This window comes from Hemibagrus wyckioides, linkage group LG22 (genome assembly GCF_019097595.1).
Source record: "Hemibagrus wyckioides isolate EC202008001 linkage group LG22, SWU_Hwy_1.0, whole genome shotgun sequence".
Classification (NCBI taxonomy): domain Eukaryota; kingdom Metazoa; phylum Chordata; class Actinopteri; order Siluriformes; family Bagridae; genus Hemibagrus; species Hemibagrus wyckioides.
In genome coordinates this window covers 19,180,484-19,198,865 of record NC_080731.1, presented here as the reverse complement: position 1 = coordinate 19,198,865, position 18,382 = coordinate 19,180,484, and the positions used below count along the sequence as shown (strand labels likewise).

Sequence of the window (18,382 nt, the reverse complement as noted above, 5' to 3'; positions counted from 1 at the left end):
ACAGTTACACCAAAACAAATTCACTTTAATGTATTACATTAAAAATCCTTTAATGCATGTATTTTAATAGTAGTACTGTTTATTCACCTTTTTTATATAATTAAAAAAATAATACCAAAACCAAACCAAATGAACCAATTTAACACTCCAGGTTTAGTTAATCAGGAGGATTTTGTGTAGGAAGATATTTAATCAGTTTTATATTAAACTAAAAATCTTCAGCCCTGTGTAATTTTTCATTTGTTTTTAGTATCAGTGTGAATTGATCTATGAATTATACACATGAACACTCAGACATCATTTCTAGAAAATTATAATGATGGTAATAATTCAGTTGCGTTTATGCAAATTGATAAGTGGAAACAGCAGAGTGTGAGAAAGCAGCCGGTGGTCAGAGGCGACAAAATGCAAGGTGAGATTCATGTATGTTTGTGGTTCATCGTAATGCAGATAAATGTCCTGAGTGTCAGCTCTGTGGTTGGAAAAAATTCAACAATGCAATGGTCAGATGCTCCTTATAAACTTGTGGTTAGAGAGGTTTCAGGTCTTTGCACGAGTCCTACCTGCTTATTAGACAGCTAAATGTTGATGAAAAAAAAAGTAAACCTTAGTCGGCTTTAAAATTTTATACTATTTTATTGTATTAAAATAATCCAAATTGTGTATTTATGTATATGTCTTTTTATTTGTCAACTAATTCAATCTTATAGCTAAAATTATTCCCTATAATTCACTATTCTCTATAAATAATTTAATTCTAAGAATGTAAATAATTATCCACAGTAACAGTAACCAGACAGTTTCCTATGTGGATGTAAGTGTGATCTCTTTATAGACGTGAATGCAGGTAAGAATCTGTCCATTTCTGGAGGTGAAAAAAAGAAAAAATTGTTCTTGCTGTTCCTCTTTCAGTCTGGTTTCTTCTTCATATTATCTCAGGGAGTTTTTTCCACACCACTGTCACATCTGGAGTGTTCATTAGGGATCTAAATCTACATCTGGATTTCTCTGAAGCTGCTTTGAGACTATCTAGTCTTATTAAAATCTCTATACTAATAAAATGTATTTGAAATAAATCTATCAGCATAGTATTTTCAATCACCCATAATATTTATGATTAAACCACAGATTCATGACTGTTCAGTACGAAATGGACCAAGTAACAGATGTCGAATCACTGCTTTTTCTATTAAATAGAATTACAGCATAAAACAAGAATTAATTCACTATCAGCATTTCTGTGTCTCAGGTATAAACAGAGTCTATATGAGAGATGTGTATACATATTAAATCATACACTACAACAGGGGTCTTCCACTAAATTCCAGTAAATGAACCCTCCTTGCCAGCTGAGGTCCGGACAATTATATACCTTAAAACATGAACTGATGATTTTTGCCAGACTAAACAAATGAGTGGAAACAACATTTTTATTGGACACAATAAAATAGATAAAAGGAAAAATACAGTCATTTTTTTTTGCTGATCTGGGATTAACAATCATAATTAATGATGCAAACCTCACTGGGTCAAACAAAACAAAACAAAACACAATATCACATTTTATCTTTACATGTATTGTCTCTACTTAACTAAATGTACCTAATGATGAACACTGCTCTCTTCTGTGCTTCACACTGCAGTGGAAAAAGATCATCATCAAAAAACAAACAGGCAAAAATAAAGTGCAAGAAAGCCTTCACTGTTCATTTGTACTGTTTCTTTAAAACTCTATTAATATTAAATAAAATTTCCTGTTATGCTGAACTGAGTTGAACTTAAAGGTGGAGGCATAAAACGTCTTAGTTCCAATATATATATCACATTACATTCATATTCATTTGTATACGTTTTCTGATTGAGAACTTCAGTGGGAGAAACTGGCTCTGGCCTTTCACTTGGGAGGAATGTGGTCAGTGCGATCCTCTAACTGGACTGTAAATGTCCATTGGTCATTCTTGACCTGTATTTACTTTGGATAACGTTAAGTGTTGAGAATCCTGACTCACAGTTAAATGATGAACCAAACATGCTCAGGGTGTGTAGTGCCACTTTCCTAAGTCCAGGAAAAAACAGTGTCCGGCACGGTCCTTCATCTCGGACAACTCGGTTTTCATCATCATCTTTCCTTATTTAGAGAAGGCCATTGTTTTGCTCTCTGCTCTCCTCTCTGTCCTCATACCCACGTGTCTGAACACAATAACAGGAGCATAGCAACTGTAGTAGCAACCCGTGGCGCCGTAGGACCCAAACGGCTCTACTGAGCTGACCTTGATGTGCCTGATATAAATTTGATTTTATTAGAAAATAGCGTTTGGAATATATTTATTTCATTATGTGAAAAAGGATTTGCGGTCCGGATGGACGCGTCTCGCGGAAAAGAATCGACTCACTCCACCGAGTCACTTTACCTAGCGCTTCACCAGAGAGCAAAGCGAGCCGCTCGGTTTCCATAACAACGAATTTAAAGTGAATTTTCTACGTGTCTCTGTTTTATTGAACATCTTAAACAAAGCATGAAATGTTTAGTTGTAATAAACTTTTAGCATAAAATACTTTTTAATCTGTGTAGCACCGATGTGGCCGCTATTAGCATTAATGCATTAAGTAGCACGAAAGGACTTGGTACAACCCAAACTCCCCCTCTCTTCAAATGAAGTGGTTCTGCCCCATTTTGTGGAAAGCGTTTCTGAGTTAGAATGAAATATTAACCATGAAAATATGATTAGATTTCGCAAAACGTACAGGAAAATATTATTTTAGTACTTTTTTAAAAGTAAAATCTTACATTATACTTCTTACACTCGCTCACTGTTAGGTGTGGACTTGTGTAATCATTTTAATGAATCAGTAATAGTTTCTCTTCCCTTCAGTCAGTGTTGGACTTTTATTTTAGTGAACAGTTTAACACTGTAAATAAAGATATATTACACAAACCTGTCAGACTGTGTGTAGAAGAAAGAAAGAAAGAAAGAAAGAAAGAAAATAGCTAAACATTTAATATAATAATATTATATATAATAATATTTGTATTATTAATATAATAATACAAATATAACAAAATATATCTGCAAGAACAGTTTCTTACAGTTTTTACTATGATCATATCCATTAAATGAAATGCTCTGAAAGCATTTTGTAATATTTCGTGAACAAAAGCAGTTACAAGCTTCTAATACACAATGCACACAATATATACACACACACACAGTGTAGTGTCTCCACAAATATTTTTATTTACTATATTTTATATTTATTTATTTATATTTTTTATATATTATTATTTTATAATTAAAATAATTATTAGCTTAATGGTTACTAGACAGGGTTTCCTATAGGGTTCACTGCAGTTTGACCCAGAATCATACAGGTGCTCTGAGACACAGGTACTCTGGCTCCCCCTACTGGTTACACTGTGCCTTTACATGCAGGTTTACTAAAGGGGAAAATGTCCACTTTATTAGGAACACATGTACATCTGTACATTCAGAATCTAATCAGCAACACAATGCATAAAATCATGTAGATATTATGGATATTGTGTTATGCGCATGTACATAATATACATGTATGTATGCATATATATTCATATAGATTTTGTTAATTAGCGTGTTGTGGTACTAATGTTTATCTCTATTTAGCTATTCAGTTTATTTAAAACAGCTTCACAGAGAAACACAACACACTGTACTGTAATCTGAAGTTCTGCATCATTTAAAAATATGACCATTATCGGTCGAGGTGGCTTGTGATACCTAGTGTATCAGCTAACCTGCTCTTACTGTTGATTAATTTAAATATTTCATCACCATACACTATCCTAAATGATAATGTAGGAAAGAAAGATTAATACATGTAGTATATATATTTTAAGTATTAAAATATTTTCTTCCTAACACAGAACTGCTAACAGTTAGACAACACTTCTATCTTCTTTAAAAATATATCATTGAAAAACATGATTGAATATTAAAGAGACTAAAGTTACAGTGTTTTCTTTATTTATAATCAGTGTGAGGTGTGCAGTAAAATGTTTTTTTATGAATTACTGATCTTTAAATTACAGAATAAACAGGAGGTGATTTGTTTGATTTGAACCTCGTTTCTCCTTCAGCTCCAGATCAACACTACTGTTTATTTATAGAAACCATCAGAGCGCCACCTAGTGCTCAATCAGGGCATGTGTACAATGAGAACACAGCGGGGACAATGAAATAGAAATAATAAATCAGTTCAATCTAACTGGCTTCTGCTGGACAGAAAGTCCTCGTTGTGGAGAAACTTTATGAATTACTTTAATAAAGAAAAACAATATGGCGTCATATTCACGCCCTAAGTATCGTGGTGGTAAAAATATATATATAATAGTAGCGGATCACAGAACTGGATGCTTGTTGTTTAATTTTCTCTTTATTCTGTCTCTGTTTTCTCTCTTCTTCTTTCCATGGTGCTTGTTTGCGATTCCAGGAATCACAACTAGAGGTTTATGCAAATTAGGGGCGGGACAAAAGTCTCCATTGGTCCACTGGTCCTCATCCTACGGCTCTTTCCTAGCCAATCAACACTATGGTAGTAAGTGACGTCACTGTTTTTGTGACGGCAGGATCTTGACACCGATCCTGAGGAAGTGCTGAATAAGTTGAAGTGTTTAGTCCAGGGTCTGGAGGCAGTACAGTGGAAAGATTTAGGTGAATATGTTTTATTTTCAGCAGCGGGGTATGTTACAGTGTTACAGATAAGAGGATAAATAATGCTTATGATCAAAGTATAATAAAATAATAGAAGTATAATAAAGCAATAAAAATATATTAATATATTCAAGCCACTGTACAAATATGTTTGTAAATGTATTGTTTCTCAATGTTTTTAAAAATCCATCCATTGTCTATACCTAATTAGGGTCACAGGGGTCTACTGGAGCCTATCCCAGCACACATAGGGCGAAGGGCAGGAGTACACCCTGGACAGGTCACCAGTCCATCACAGGGCCACATAGATGAACAACTTTTTTAGAATTACCAATCAACCTAATGTACATTTTTTTGGACTGTGGGAGGAAACCAGAGAAACCCACGCAGGCACAAGATTCGAACCCAGGACCTTCTTGCTGTGGCAACAGTGCTAACCACTAAGCTATTGTGCTGCCCCAGTTTAAAAATGTATTTCTTTATTAAATCCGTTATTAAGTCCGTTCTGTCAGTATTAATATTCACTACAGCAGATCAATACAATGTTTTTATTTATTTTTTATGCTGCCCTATTTTAAAAATTAATATCATTAGTGCCACAAACAGCAGTTTTTTATTTCCAGAGGCTTTACAAACCTGTTATCTAAATAGGCACAACAACCAAACAACTAAATGCACCAATTTGCCCATGAATACACTGGATAATAAACTAAGAGACTTGATAAAAGTAAATTCAAAAAAAGAAATGTAAAGAATCCTAAAATGCTTGCGGTTATACAATAATACTAAGTCTGTAAATGTGATTTATTGAATAGTAGAACTCCTTTAAATACAGACCATCAGAAACATCAGTGTTAAGTTCAGGTACACAGTTCTTTTCAACACGTGTAAGAAAACTAACAAAATGTTACACGTCTCATTATCCAATTCTTTGGAACATTTATTTAGAAAGCTGGCTCTGTACATCTGACATGAACACTTTATTTTTTTATGTATAGTGCATTGTATAACGTAATGACTTCACACCCAAATGTACCATAATACCTTTAATAAAACACGATGTAGTTCAGCTGATGCCGTAATCTAATGAGTAAGAGTACAACACTTAACACCCCCACTCACTCTTAGCTCACTGAGTTACCTGAAAACAAAATAACAAATAAGGCTTCTCTTTCACATAAACAATGTAAACATACACTCTTTACACTATTAAGTGCCAAACATGTCTCGAGCAAACCTCTTTATCTTTAGCTTAGTGGCTGGCTTTGTCATAATGTCAGCAACCATTTGCTCTGTAGGACAGTATTCCAAGATTACCTTGCCATCATTCACAGTTTCTTTTATAAAGTGGTACTTGATGTCAAAGATCTCTCTAGAGGTGATGTGTAGGTTGGCCTTTACCTCATTTATTATTTTTGCTTCTTGATAGTTTTGATGGGCGTCCACTTCTAGGCAAAGTTGTGGTCATGTTGAATGCTCTCCATTTGTAGATGATTTGTCTTACAGTAGATGGATGGAGTTGGAAGATCTTGGAGATGGTCTTATGGCCTTCCCCAGACTGATGGGCGGTCACCACCTTCTTCCTCATGTCCTCAGATATCTCCTTTCCTCTTGGCATTGTTTGACTCCTTGGCACTACAATAGTTTTGGTGGTTTCCTCTCTCTTTTAATCAGTGTTGCCCAACCACTTTCCTAAGGATGTCTAATTTGATCGGTCTGCTTAACTGATTAATTAAGCACCTAAATGTGTTTCACCTGAATCTGTTACCCACTTGACTACCAATGCAGCTCGGGTTTCACTTTTGCACAATAATTCAATCTTTCATGTAGTTTTTTGGCTACTTGCAAAATTCCCTCTAAACAAACATATGCAATTGATCAACAGACATCTGAAAGGTTTTTCCATCTTAACCATGGGTTGGATAGTGCAGCCATTTTGGTTTTTCCAAAGTTGAATCTGCCTTAATAACAAAATACCAAGATTTATCCCATAAATACTGACAAAGATTATAACAGTGAGAAGAGAGTGTTGACATGTTAAAGCTGTGACTGCAGAGATTTACACACTGTTTGTTTAAAATATAGAAAAACTTGCTAAGCAATGTGCCTTACTGCTGCATCCACCATGAGCAGGAACTAGGAAAGGGATCCTCACAGTAACAGCTGACCATGACACTGACCATGACACTGACCATGAAACTGCCTGATTTATTCAAGGTTTAAAAAAAAAAAAACTGACGCAAAGTGAGGACACAACTTTGATAGGCAGGTTTTTAAATGAAAAATAACATTTTTTATTTATTTTTTGACATATATAGTTTTTACTGTTTGATATATCACAGATTTCTGCCTTTAATTTTAAATGTAAATTCATTCATTTGTTGCATTTTTTAAAAACTTTTTGGCCATTTTGACAGTGTGACACATTTTGACAGTGTGACCTGTAGTTCAACTGTAGGTGAGTCTGGTGTTACCAAAAAAAATATATAGAAAATGAATGTGTATGATCAACCGATTCTTATCTGTAATCTGTAGTGATTCAGTGAGTCAGATCACCAGACATTTGGCCTGACAAACTACATTACAAGCATCTAAAATGCACACAATACACACACACACACACACAATACACACACACACACACACACACAATACACACACACAGTGTAGAGTTTCCACATACTTATTATTTAAATATATAATTGAAATACTTATGAACTTACACTACCAGTCAAAAGTGTGGACACACCTTTTAATTCAGTGTTTTTTGTTTAGGGATTTATTTTCTACATTCTAGAACAATACTGGAGATTTCAAAACTATGAAATAACACACATGGACTTCAGTAATCCATATGTAATGACAACAAAAAACAGTCAGTTGTTATTTTAAGACACGAAGGTCAGGTGTTCTGGAATAGTTCTTGCAAGAACAGTATTGTCAAGTGCATTTGCAAAACCCATCAAGCACCATGATGAAACTGGCTCATATGAAGACCCTCCCAGTAAAGCAAGACCAAAACTGACCTCTGCTGCAGAGGAGAAGTTCATTTAGAGTTACCAGCCTCAGAAATCACCAATTAACAGCACCTCAGATTAGAGGCGTTATGAAGGCTTTACAGAGCATCAGTAGCAGACATATCTCAACATCAACTGTTCAAAGGACATTATTGTGGATTATCAGGAAAGACCATGGAATTAGAAGATGTGTCCAAACTTTTGACTGGTAGTGTAACTAGGTTCGAACAGGCAGGGGCCTTTCTGTGTGGAGTTTGCATGTTCACCCTGTGCCTGTGTTGGTTTCCTCCGGGTGCTCCGGTTTCCTCCCACAGTCCAAAGACATGCTTCTAGGCTGATTGAAGTCTCTAAATTGTCCGTAGTGTGTGATTGCGTGAGTGAGTGTGTCTGCCCTGCGATGGGTTGGCACTTCGTCCAGGGTGTATCCTGCCTTGATGCCCGATGACGCCTGAGATAGGCACAGGCCCAGTGATAGATCGGATAAGCGGTACAGACAATGAAATGAAAAAAAATTTACTTAACTAGACAGGGTTTCCTATAGGGTTCACTGCAGTTTGACACAGAATCATACAGGTGCTCTGAGACACAGGTACTCTGATCGCCCCCTACTGGTTACACTGTGACTTTACATGCAGGTTTACTCAATGGAAAAATGTCCACTTTATTAGAAACACATGTACATCTGTACATTCAGAAACTAATCAGCAAGATTGCATTAAATCATGTAGATATTATGGATATTATATTACTAACAAAAATGTATGTATGCATATATGCATAAATATTTTCTTCCTATCATAGAACTGCTAACAGTTAGACAACACTTTCCACTGATTTCTTAAAATTCAAATTCATTCATTGAAAGCATGATTGAGTAATACAGCGATTAAAATTACAGTGTTTTCTCATTTTTATAATCAGTGTGATGAGTGAAGTAACAAGTTTTAATGAATTAATGACATTTTAATTACAGAGTAAACAGGAGGCGATGTGTTTGACTTGAATGTTGTTTCCTCTTCAGCTTGAGATCAACACAGAGCTCAGAAAGACCTTCAGAAGTTCCAGTAATCTTATATATTCTATAGTTTTATTATGAAAGAGCTGTCACAAAGAATTAGCTTGTGCTTGTTGTTGAGTGTTTGCAGGTGCAGAAGGTGAGTTGAGGTGAAAATGTGGAGAGGGATTTATTCTGCCTAAGTCCAGTCAGATGTGAGATATTGACATCGAGTATCAATTTGGCAGTTTTAGTAACATTTAGAATACAAAATTGTTTGTTGATATTCTTAATCATTCCTCTTCATCCAGCATATGAGATACCATGAAAATGGTGCATGAGAAATGGCAGAACAGACAGATCAGGAGAGTGCAGCGCGGCCCTGAGGGTATAGGGAATCAGTCCGTCCTCATCTGAGGGTGAACGGTTCTCAGAAGACCAAGTCAAAAGATCTTGTTTTGTAGCCTGTGTCTGTAAAAAAAGATATATCAATATCTAGTGGAGTCAAAATATTTGCAAACAAAAAAAATACTGTGGCAGAACTGTATACACAAAAGCTAAGGGTGTGCCCTCTTTGGGAGTCTATTTGGCTTCTTCATCAGGTAAAGAGTTATCCTGAGCCATTTCAGAATCTCCTGGTTCATGACCCTTGACCTTAATGACAGCTAGATGTTTAGATTACATGCGTCTAAATGATCTGAAAAATTAGCATGTGAAATTGGCTTTAAAACCATGTGCATGCCAAATTTTACCAAAATCATGAGCTACACCAAAAGTGTATTGTGAATCAGTATAAATAGTTCCAGCCAGCGATCGGGATCCTGTTCCTCTGTCATTCCCCTGAGTGACACTGTGTGGTCAGGTGTTGTGTCTGAATGATATTAATAATAGTGAATACATGATGTGGTGCAGATACACAAAATTCAGCTGACCCAGACATTCGGCTGATAGAATAAACAGAAAATAGACCACGTGTTGTTTTAAAAAAAAATAAACACCTGAAACCTACTCTAAACAATAGCTACAGTTTAAGCAGAAATAATCCGGTAATCTTTAATAATCATGGAGAGAAAATGGCTGCTGTACAGCAGGCTCTGTATAAACATGGGGCGTGTCTGTTACTACACGGAAAACTAGGAGAACGAAAACAACGTGGATAAAACAAATCAAAGTTATATAAACTATATCAATATTATAATAAGTTTATTGAATTGGTTTCAGTTGCTAGATGTATGAACTCTAACACTGTTGTAATTAATTTAAAATGAAATTAAAGGACAAGCCGCGGAGGGGCGGAGTAAAAACACACTCCACTGTTACGTCATCACGTAACAGGGAGCGCGGTAACTTCCACGAAAGAAGCGTCGAATCTTTCGGTCCTATAAAGAGCTTTACGGAATTTATTTATGGCTGTCTTTATTAAATTTGTTCATAAACAATCTTCTATAGAGTTCAAATGGAGGAGGGCAGCGTTTTAATGAAAGTTCTGCTCCTTCTCTCTTTTTCTCCTCTTTCATTATCAGGTGAGTTCTAACACTAAACTATCAGATGATATTAAAACTGTTTTGTGTAAATGTGTCTCAGTACTTCAACAGATTATGAAAATATAATTAGAATATCTTGTTAAAGATAACGTACAATGTAGAACATTAAACTATAATACTTTAAAACATTAAAAAGGCGTACATTAAACCCAAGGTGCTGTGACACGGTGACCGTCTTTACTTTCGGTTTCGGTTTCTCCGAACACTAACTGTGTTACTAGGGTTAAACACTAATGCCGGGTTCACACTGCGAGTTTTAGCCCTGATTTTAGCCCCAATTTTCAGGTTTTGCGAAATCGCCGACAAATGCCCGAAATCGGAGGCAAATCGGAGCTCGTGCACGCGAGTGACCATTACACAGTGTGAATGGTCAGAGACGCGATCTGAGGGTCACCGATGAGTCCCCGACGCCCATGAAATATTAGTCATGTTAAATATCTGGACCTGGCGGGGACTCAAAGTCCTGGAAGGAGTTCTGGCTGAAAAACACCTCGGCGATGACCTACAGCCAATGAGACAGTGAGATACTGGGCAGTGCGCAGTTCAGGGAAGTTAAAGACCACAATATCAGCAAGCATGGCTTATCACTTCTCACGTGCGCTCGGTTGTGAAACGCAGTTTGCGGACCAGACAGAGTGGTCAGTGATTCTTCCTATTGTGAAGTCGTGCAATGTGGACACAGCAGCAGCTGAATGCAGTGTGAAAACAACAGTGATCTGACCACTGGGGAAATCCTGCAGTGTGAACTCGGCATAACTGGCAAAGTCGCGCGTCAGTGACGTCACTAGAGATGAGCTGTCAGTTGAGAACCAGTGGGCCAATAAAAGAGCTTCAATTTAAAATAATGAATGACATAAACTATATTGCCAAAAGTTTTGGGACGTCTGCCTTTACATGCACATGAATTTTAATGACATCCCATTCTTAATCTGTAGAGTTTAATATGGAGTTGTCCCGCCCTTTACAGCTATAACAGCTTTGATTCTTCTGAGGAGGCTTTCCACAAGGTTAAGGACTGTGTTTATGGGAAATTCTGACCATTCCTCTAGAAGCGCATTTGTGAGGTCAGGCACTGATGTTGGACGAGAAGGTCACAGTCTCTGCTCTAATTCATCCCAAAGGTGTTCTATGGGGTTGAGGCCAGACAAGTTCCTCTACACCAAACTCACTCATCCATGTCTTTATGGACCTTGTTATGTGCACTGGTGCACAGTCAGGAATGGGCCATCCGCAATTGTTCAAAATGCCTTGGTATGCTGAAGTATTAAGAGTTCCTTTCACTGGAACTAAGGGGTTAAGCCCGACCCCTGAAAAACAACCCAACACCATAATCCCCCCTCCACCAAACTTTACATTTTGCACAATGCAGTCAGACAAGTACCGATTTCTTGGTAACCGCCAAACCCAGACTCGTCCATCAGATTGCCAGACAGAGAAGCATGATTGGTCATTCCAGAGAAGGTCTCCACTGATTTAGAGTAGCGGTGTGCTTTACACCACTGCATCTGACACTTTGCATTGCACTTGGTGATCTAAGGCTTGGATGCAGCTGCTTGGCCACGAAAACCTATTCCATGAAGCTCTCTACGCATGGTTCTTAAGCTAATCTGAAGGCCACACAGCTATTGACTCTGATGAACACTTTGTGGCCTAGTTGCTGTTCTTCCCAATTACTTCCACTTTGTTATAATACCACTAACAGTTGGCCATGGAATATTTAGTAGTGAGGAAATTTTATGAAATTTTTCATTGCACAGGTGGAAAGCTATCACGGTACCACGCTTGAATTCTCTGAGCTCCTGAGAGTGACCCTTTCTTTCACAAATTTTTGTAGAAGAAGTCTGCATGCCTAGGTGCTTAATTTTATGCACTTGTGGCCATGGAAGTGATTGGAATACCTGAATTCAATGATTTGGATGGGTGTCCCAAAACTTTTGGCAATATAGTATATCTATTGAAAGAATTCCTTCCATCAAAATTTGAAATTGAGCAAAACTCTTGTAAATTAGGCGAAAGTGATATTGAAATCTCTGAGCACATTTTCTTCAACTATATCCACTCAAAGCTCTTTTGGTCTCTTGATTACAGGGGGTCCTCAGCTTACGTCGGAATTCCATTCCTACGGCGCAACGTAACGCGATTTTCGCCGTAAATCGGAATTCACATAATGTACATAAGTACCTATGTCACTCACCTATGCCGGCAAATGTAAACAAAGCTGTCTTCCTCGTATAGCGCCACATGACGATGTATTCGTCCGCTCCGCTCGCCAACTAGTTCTGTAGAGGGTGCTCTCGAGTGTGGTGTGTAAAAATGTTTTAGACCCCCTCCTGTGTAAAATAAAATAACACTGAAACAGAAGAAAGGGGTGACAGACTCAGGTGTATGGTCAGTGTGTGGTCAGCAGGGGGGACTGGAGTTTTATAATAGGGGAAGCTCTTATGTGTCTGTTACTGAAGTATAAATCTCTCTGTGTTCTGGTTTATATATTTTATCTCTTCAGCTGGGGTTATGATTTAGTTTTTCCCCATAAAAAGTATCAAAAGTCTTTTTCCAAAATCAGATCAATAGAAGTGACAACTATCTCAAGTAAGTGATTATCTCAATTCTACTAAAAAAAGTAGGAACAGTGAGAAAGAAAGAAAGAAAGAAAGAATGAATGAAATTTTAACTGAAAACAATTTCATCTTTTACAGACACACACTCTCTTCAGTATCTCTTCACTGCAGTGACAGCAAGGATAAATTTCACTTCTGTTGGTCTGCTGGATGGACAGCAGTTTCAGTATTACGACAGTAACATCAGGAAGATGATCCCAAAGACAGAGTGGATGAAGAAGATCAGTGTTGATGATCCAGATTACTGGAAAAGCGAGATGGAGAAGCAGCAGGATGAACAGGACACCTTCATATTCCACCTGATTTCTGTAATGCAAAGTTTTAAACAGACTGAAGGTGAGAATAAAACACACTCAGAGCTTGAATAACTACACACTGACTGTACTCTACACACACACACACACACACACACACAATATGACAGCACTATGGTGGATACACTTGGTAAAAAAAAAACAAAAGCCTTTAACTTTAATAAAGCAGCTTGTTAAGTTGATCTGTTTCATGGTCATGAGCTCAGTTTATTTCTGCACAGCTACAATGATTTATTCATGTATGATCAAAACCCTGGAATAAAAATGAACCTGGAATAAAAGCAGTCCTGTATCACTGTCAGGGTCTCATACTGTCACAGTTAAAGATTAGAGAGAACCAGAAACCAGGAGCTAGTGATAAACTGAATGTATCTCACTGAAAAGCATGAAATAACACAAAACACTCGATCTTTACTCATTTCCTGTTTAGTAAACTGCTGATGTGTGAGAAATGTGAATGTTTAGTTTGAGGATTATGGATATATTCATGAACAGGTTGTGATCTTGTTCATCTCAGTGTAATGAACAGTTACAGTGAATAAGTGAATAGACTTAGTCTTGCTGATGTTAAGGTGGAGGTTGTTCCGCCGGCACCAGTCCTCCAGAGTCTTAATCTCCTCCAGGTAGGCCGTCTCATTGTTGTCGGAGATCAGTCCGACCACAACGGTGTCATCAGCAAACTTGATGATGGTGGTGGAGTTGGTTGTGGCCATGCAGTCATACGTGTACAAAGAGTACAGCAGGGGGCTCAGAACACAACCCTGGGGGGCTCCAGTGCTGAGGGTGAGTGAGGCTGAGACATGTCTGCCCATCCTTACTGCCTGTGGTCTGCCAGTTAGGAAATTGGAGATCCACTGACAAAGAGATGGGCTGAGTCCCAGGTGCTCCAGCTTGGTGGTGAGGGTGGAGGGGATTATAGTGTTAAATGCTGAACTGTAGTCAACAAACAGCATTCTAACATAATTCCCCTTTCTAGTGTCCAGGTGAGTGAGTGATGTGTGAAGGAGGTAAGAAATGGCATCATCTGTTGAGAGGTTCGAGCGGTAGGCGAACTGTAGTGGTTCCAGTGTGTCAGATAGTGAAGAGATGATGAAGTCTCTGACCAGCCGTTCAAAGCACTTCATCACTACTGAGGTCAGGGCTACAGGGCGATAGTCGAGGGAAGCAGGATGGGGTTTCTTCGGGACAGGAACAATGATGGACTCTTTGAAGCACGTGAGGATTGCCGACTGGGTTAAGGAGAGGTTGAATATGTCTGTGAACACAGGTGCTAGCTGGTCAGCGCAGGCTCTGAGGATCCGACCTGAGATTCCGTCTGGTCCTGCTGCTTTCCTGGTGTTCACTCTCCTGAAGGCTCTCCTCACGTCATGCTCAGAGATGATGAACGCATTGGTGTTGGCATTCTCTTCCTGTCTACAGCCATTAGCATTAGCTGTAGCATTAGCTTTAGCATCATTAGCTGCAGCCTCGAAGTGAGCATAGAAGGTGTTCAGCTCGTCTGAAAGAGTCACTTCCGCATTCATCATACCGGATGTTGGTGCTTTATAGTCCGTAATTGTCCTTAATCCCTGCCACAGGCTCCTAGAGTCACTCTGTTGGAGTTGTGAGTCTAGTTTTCTCCTAGCGTAGTGCTGCTTCGCCTCCTTCACTGCTTTCCGCATGTTGTATCCGGATGGTCTTATCCACCCACGGCTTCTGATTACACTTATTACACTTAAAAGTGTGTGTGTGTGTGTGTGTGTGTAGGAGTTCACACACTCCAGAGGATGTACGTCTGTGAGCTCTATGATAACGGCACCACTAGAGGATATGATCAGTTCGGTTATGATGGAGAAGATTTCATCACTCTGGACCTGAACACTGGAACCTGGACTGCAGATAAACCTCAAGCTGTGATCATTATAAAGGAGTGGGATCCTACAGGATATGAGGCTAAGAAGCAGAAGAGCTACCTGGAGAAGGAGTGTATTGATTGGATAAAGAAGTTTGTGTCTTACGGCAGAGAGACTCTGGAGAGGAAAGGTAAAGTGTGTGATCTGCTCTGTTAGTGTGACTGTAACACACACCAATCATTTCCTTACACTACCTCATAAAAACTCTTTCACTGCAACAAACACACACACACACACATGCACACACACGCACACACCTGTACATGTGCACCCTGTGCACCCCTGACCATCACACCCACATGTGTTTCTCCAAACTCTTACCATAAGTCTGATGCCTTAAGACAGGAAATGTGTGGAAACAGGAAATTTAAAAGGCTTTATCTTATACTGTGTGAAAACTCTGTAGACTGAGAGCCAGACTGATTACAGTAAAGTAAACCAGGGGACACACATTCTAAAGCTGATTTTAGGAATGAAAATGTATTTCTATTGAGTTACTTAGACATGGATGTAATTACAGACTGCATTAAAGTATACTGATTTAAAAATATGGGACTAAGTTTTAGGCTGAAAATAACAGTTCATGACTGATTTTATGTAACAGGAAAAAAAAAATTAAGTTAGTAATTAAAAATTAATTATGTTATAACAACAACAAGAAAAAATTATTTTTACAATAACAAAAACATAAAAATAGGCAATTACAGTAGAAACACCAATTTACATACAGGGGTTGGACAATGAAACTGAAACGCCTGGTTTTAGACCACAATAATTCATTAGTATGGTGTAGGGCCTCCTTTAGCGGCCAATACAGCATCAATTCGTCTTGGGAATGACAGATACAAGTCCTGAGGGATTTTGAGCCATTCTTCTTGCAGAATAGTGGCCAGGTCACTACGTGATGCTGGTGGAGGAAAACGTTTCCTGACTCGCTCCTCCAAAACACCCCAAAGTGGCTCAATAATATTTAGATCTGGTGACTGTGCAGGCCATGGGAGATGTTCAACTTCACTTTCACGTTCATCAAACCACTCTGTCACCAGTCTTGCTGTGTGTATTGGTGCATTATCATCCTGATACACGGCACCGCCTTCAGGGTACAATGTTTGAACCATTGGGTGCACATGGTCCTCCAGATTGGTTCGGTAGTCCTTGACAGTGAAGGTGGACTCATCAGAGAACAATACATGTTTCACATTGTCCACAGCCCAAGATTTTCGCTGCTGGCACCATTGAAACCGACGTTTGGCATTGGCACGAGTGACCAAAGGTTTGGCTATAGCAGCCCGGCCATGTACATTGACCCTGTGGAGCTCCCGACGGACAGTTTTGGTGGAAACAGGAGAGTTGAGGTGCACATTTAATTCTGCAGTGAGTTGGGCAGCTGTGGTTTTATGTTTTTTGGATACAATCCGGGTCAGCACCCGGACATCCCTTTCAGACAGCTTCCTCTTGCGTCCACAGTTACTCCTGTTGGATGTGGTTCGTCCTACTTGGTGGTATGCTGACATTACCCTGGATACCGTGGCTCTTGATACATCACAAAGACTTGCTGTCTTAGTCACAGATGTGCCAGCGAGACGTGCACCAACAATTTGTCCTCTTTTGAACTCTGATATGTCTCCCATAATGTTGTGTGCATTGCAATATTTTAAGCAAAACTGTGCTATTACTCTGCTAATTAAACCTTCACACTCTGCTCTTACTGGTGGAATGGGCAATCAATGAAGATTGGCCACCAGGCTGGTCAAATTTAGCCATAAAACCTCCAATACTAAATTGGCCAGTGTTTCAGTTTCATTCTCCAACCCCTGTACATCAAAATAACAACAAAAACACATTTTATTAAAGTGAACATATCACACTTTTTATATTTTGTGTTTTTTTTCTAAACTGGTTTTTACAGCTTTTAATTTCACTGTTTGTCAAAAAAATATTCTAAACAAAAGTCGTTTTTAAAATAATTAAAGTCACTTTTTCTCATGTTATTTATATATGGATAAATCTCAGAGACTCTTAATATTTCTGTCTCTGTGTCTCTGCAGATCCTCCTACACCATCAGTGTTCCAGAAACACTCGCCTTCTCCAGAGGTGGTGTGTCACGCTACAGGTTTCTTCCCCAAAGAGGTGATGATCTCCTGGAGGAAGGACGGAGAGGACGTGAACGAGGACGTGGAGCTCAGAGAGACGTTACCCAACCAGGATGGAAGCTTCCAGAAGAGAAGCATTCTGAAAGTCCCAGCTGAGGATCTGCAGAAACACACCTACACCTGCGTGATTCAGCACAGCAGCTTGAAGGAGGAGTTAGTGCTGAATGTGAACATAAACAATCATAAAAAATCTATCTGTAAGAGAAACACTTTCCTATAAAACTGCAGATTTACAGTGAAAACACATTTACTGATGCAGCAGATAATAAAAACTCATTGCTTTAACAGATGAAGGATCAGGTGGAGGATCAAATGGAGGATCAGGTGGAGGATCAGGTGGAGGATCAGGTGGAGGACTCATCGTTGGTGTGGTCATGACTGTTGTTCTTGCTCTCGTTGTTTGTGCTGGAATTATGGTCTGGAGATGGAGAAGAAGAAGAACAGGTGAGAGGAGGAAGGAGGCAGATGTGGAGTTTTCAGAGAACAGATATAGAGATGTTTCAATTTCAGGTTAGACACAAATCTGATACAGACACAATGTCTTTTAAAGTTTAGTTTCATTCATATGAAAGTCAAATACACTACATAAAATTTATAATAATGTATAATAATTTAATAATATTTAAAATCTAATAGATTATTAAGTTTTGTTTTTATATAATGTTTAATCCAGATTGTGTCCTGGAGTGTTTGACATGGTTTACAGAAAATCTCTTTGTGTTTCTTTCTGTGTGATTTTTAGGAGACACTACGAGGATGGAGAGTATATTTTAAATATTCTTAAACACAGTGTTTGTGGAAAATATAAAAAGATATCTATTTTTCCTGCTTGTCTACTTTGTGGTTTATTTTTTTTGTATAATAAACTCTGTATAATAAAGTAACTGTAATTATTTTATTTCTTAAATACTCAGTAGTTTTTTTTTCTTGCTGAAGAACTTAACACATTAGACACATTTAACACCAAATATAAAAGATGAATATTAGTGATAATGACTGTCTTCCATTCAAACAAACAGTGCAGTAGAATCAGTGCAATAACACAATGATTATATAGAGAGAGGACGTGAGATGTAAGAAGTGTGATGATGTGTAACACTGTGTCTGCAAACTGCAATCTATAAAAGAAATAGATAGCTAAGTAACTGTGTAGCAGCTGGA

The 18,382-nt window shown here is 38.2% G+C and overlaps 1 protein-coding gene across 2 annotated transcripts; it reads left to right on the top strand.

Annotated features, from left to right (window-relative positions):
* Positions 1-10,022: 10,022 nt before the first annotated feature.
* LOC131343712 (class I histocompatibility antigen, Non-RT1.A alpha-1 chain-like) lies at positions 10,023-18,128 on the top strand. 2 transcript variants are annotated; one of them, XM_058375592.1, is made up of 6 exons: positions 10,023-10,222; positions 12,940-13,197; positions 14,922-15,197; positions 17,116-17,418; positions 17,510-17,665; positions 17,964-18,128. In XM_058375592.1, exons 1-6 carry the CDS (start codon positions 10,156-10,158, stop codon positions 17,993-17,995), a joined length of 1,092 nt encoding a protein of 363 aa, XP_058231575.1. In that variant the 5' UTR covers positions 10,023-10,155; the 3' UTR covers positions 17,996-18,128. The 2 variants fall into 2 exon arrangements, with proteins under 2 accessions (XP_058231575.1, XP_058231574.1); XM_058375591.1 differs by having other exon boundaries at positions 17,510-17,731.
* Positions 18,129-18,382: the final 254 nt, after the last annotated feature.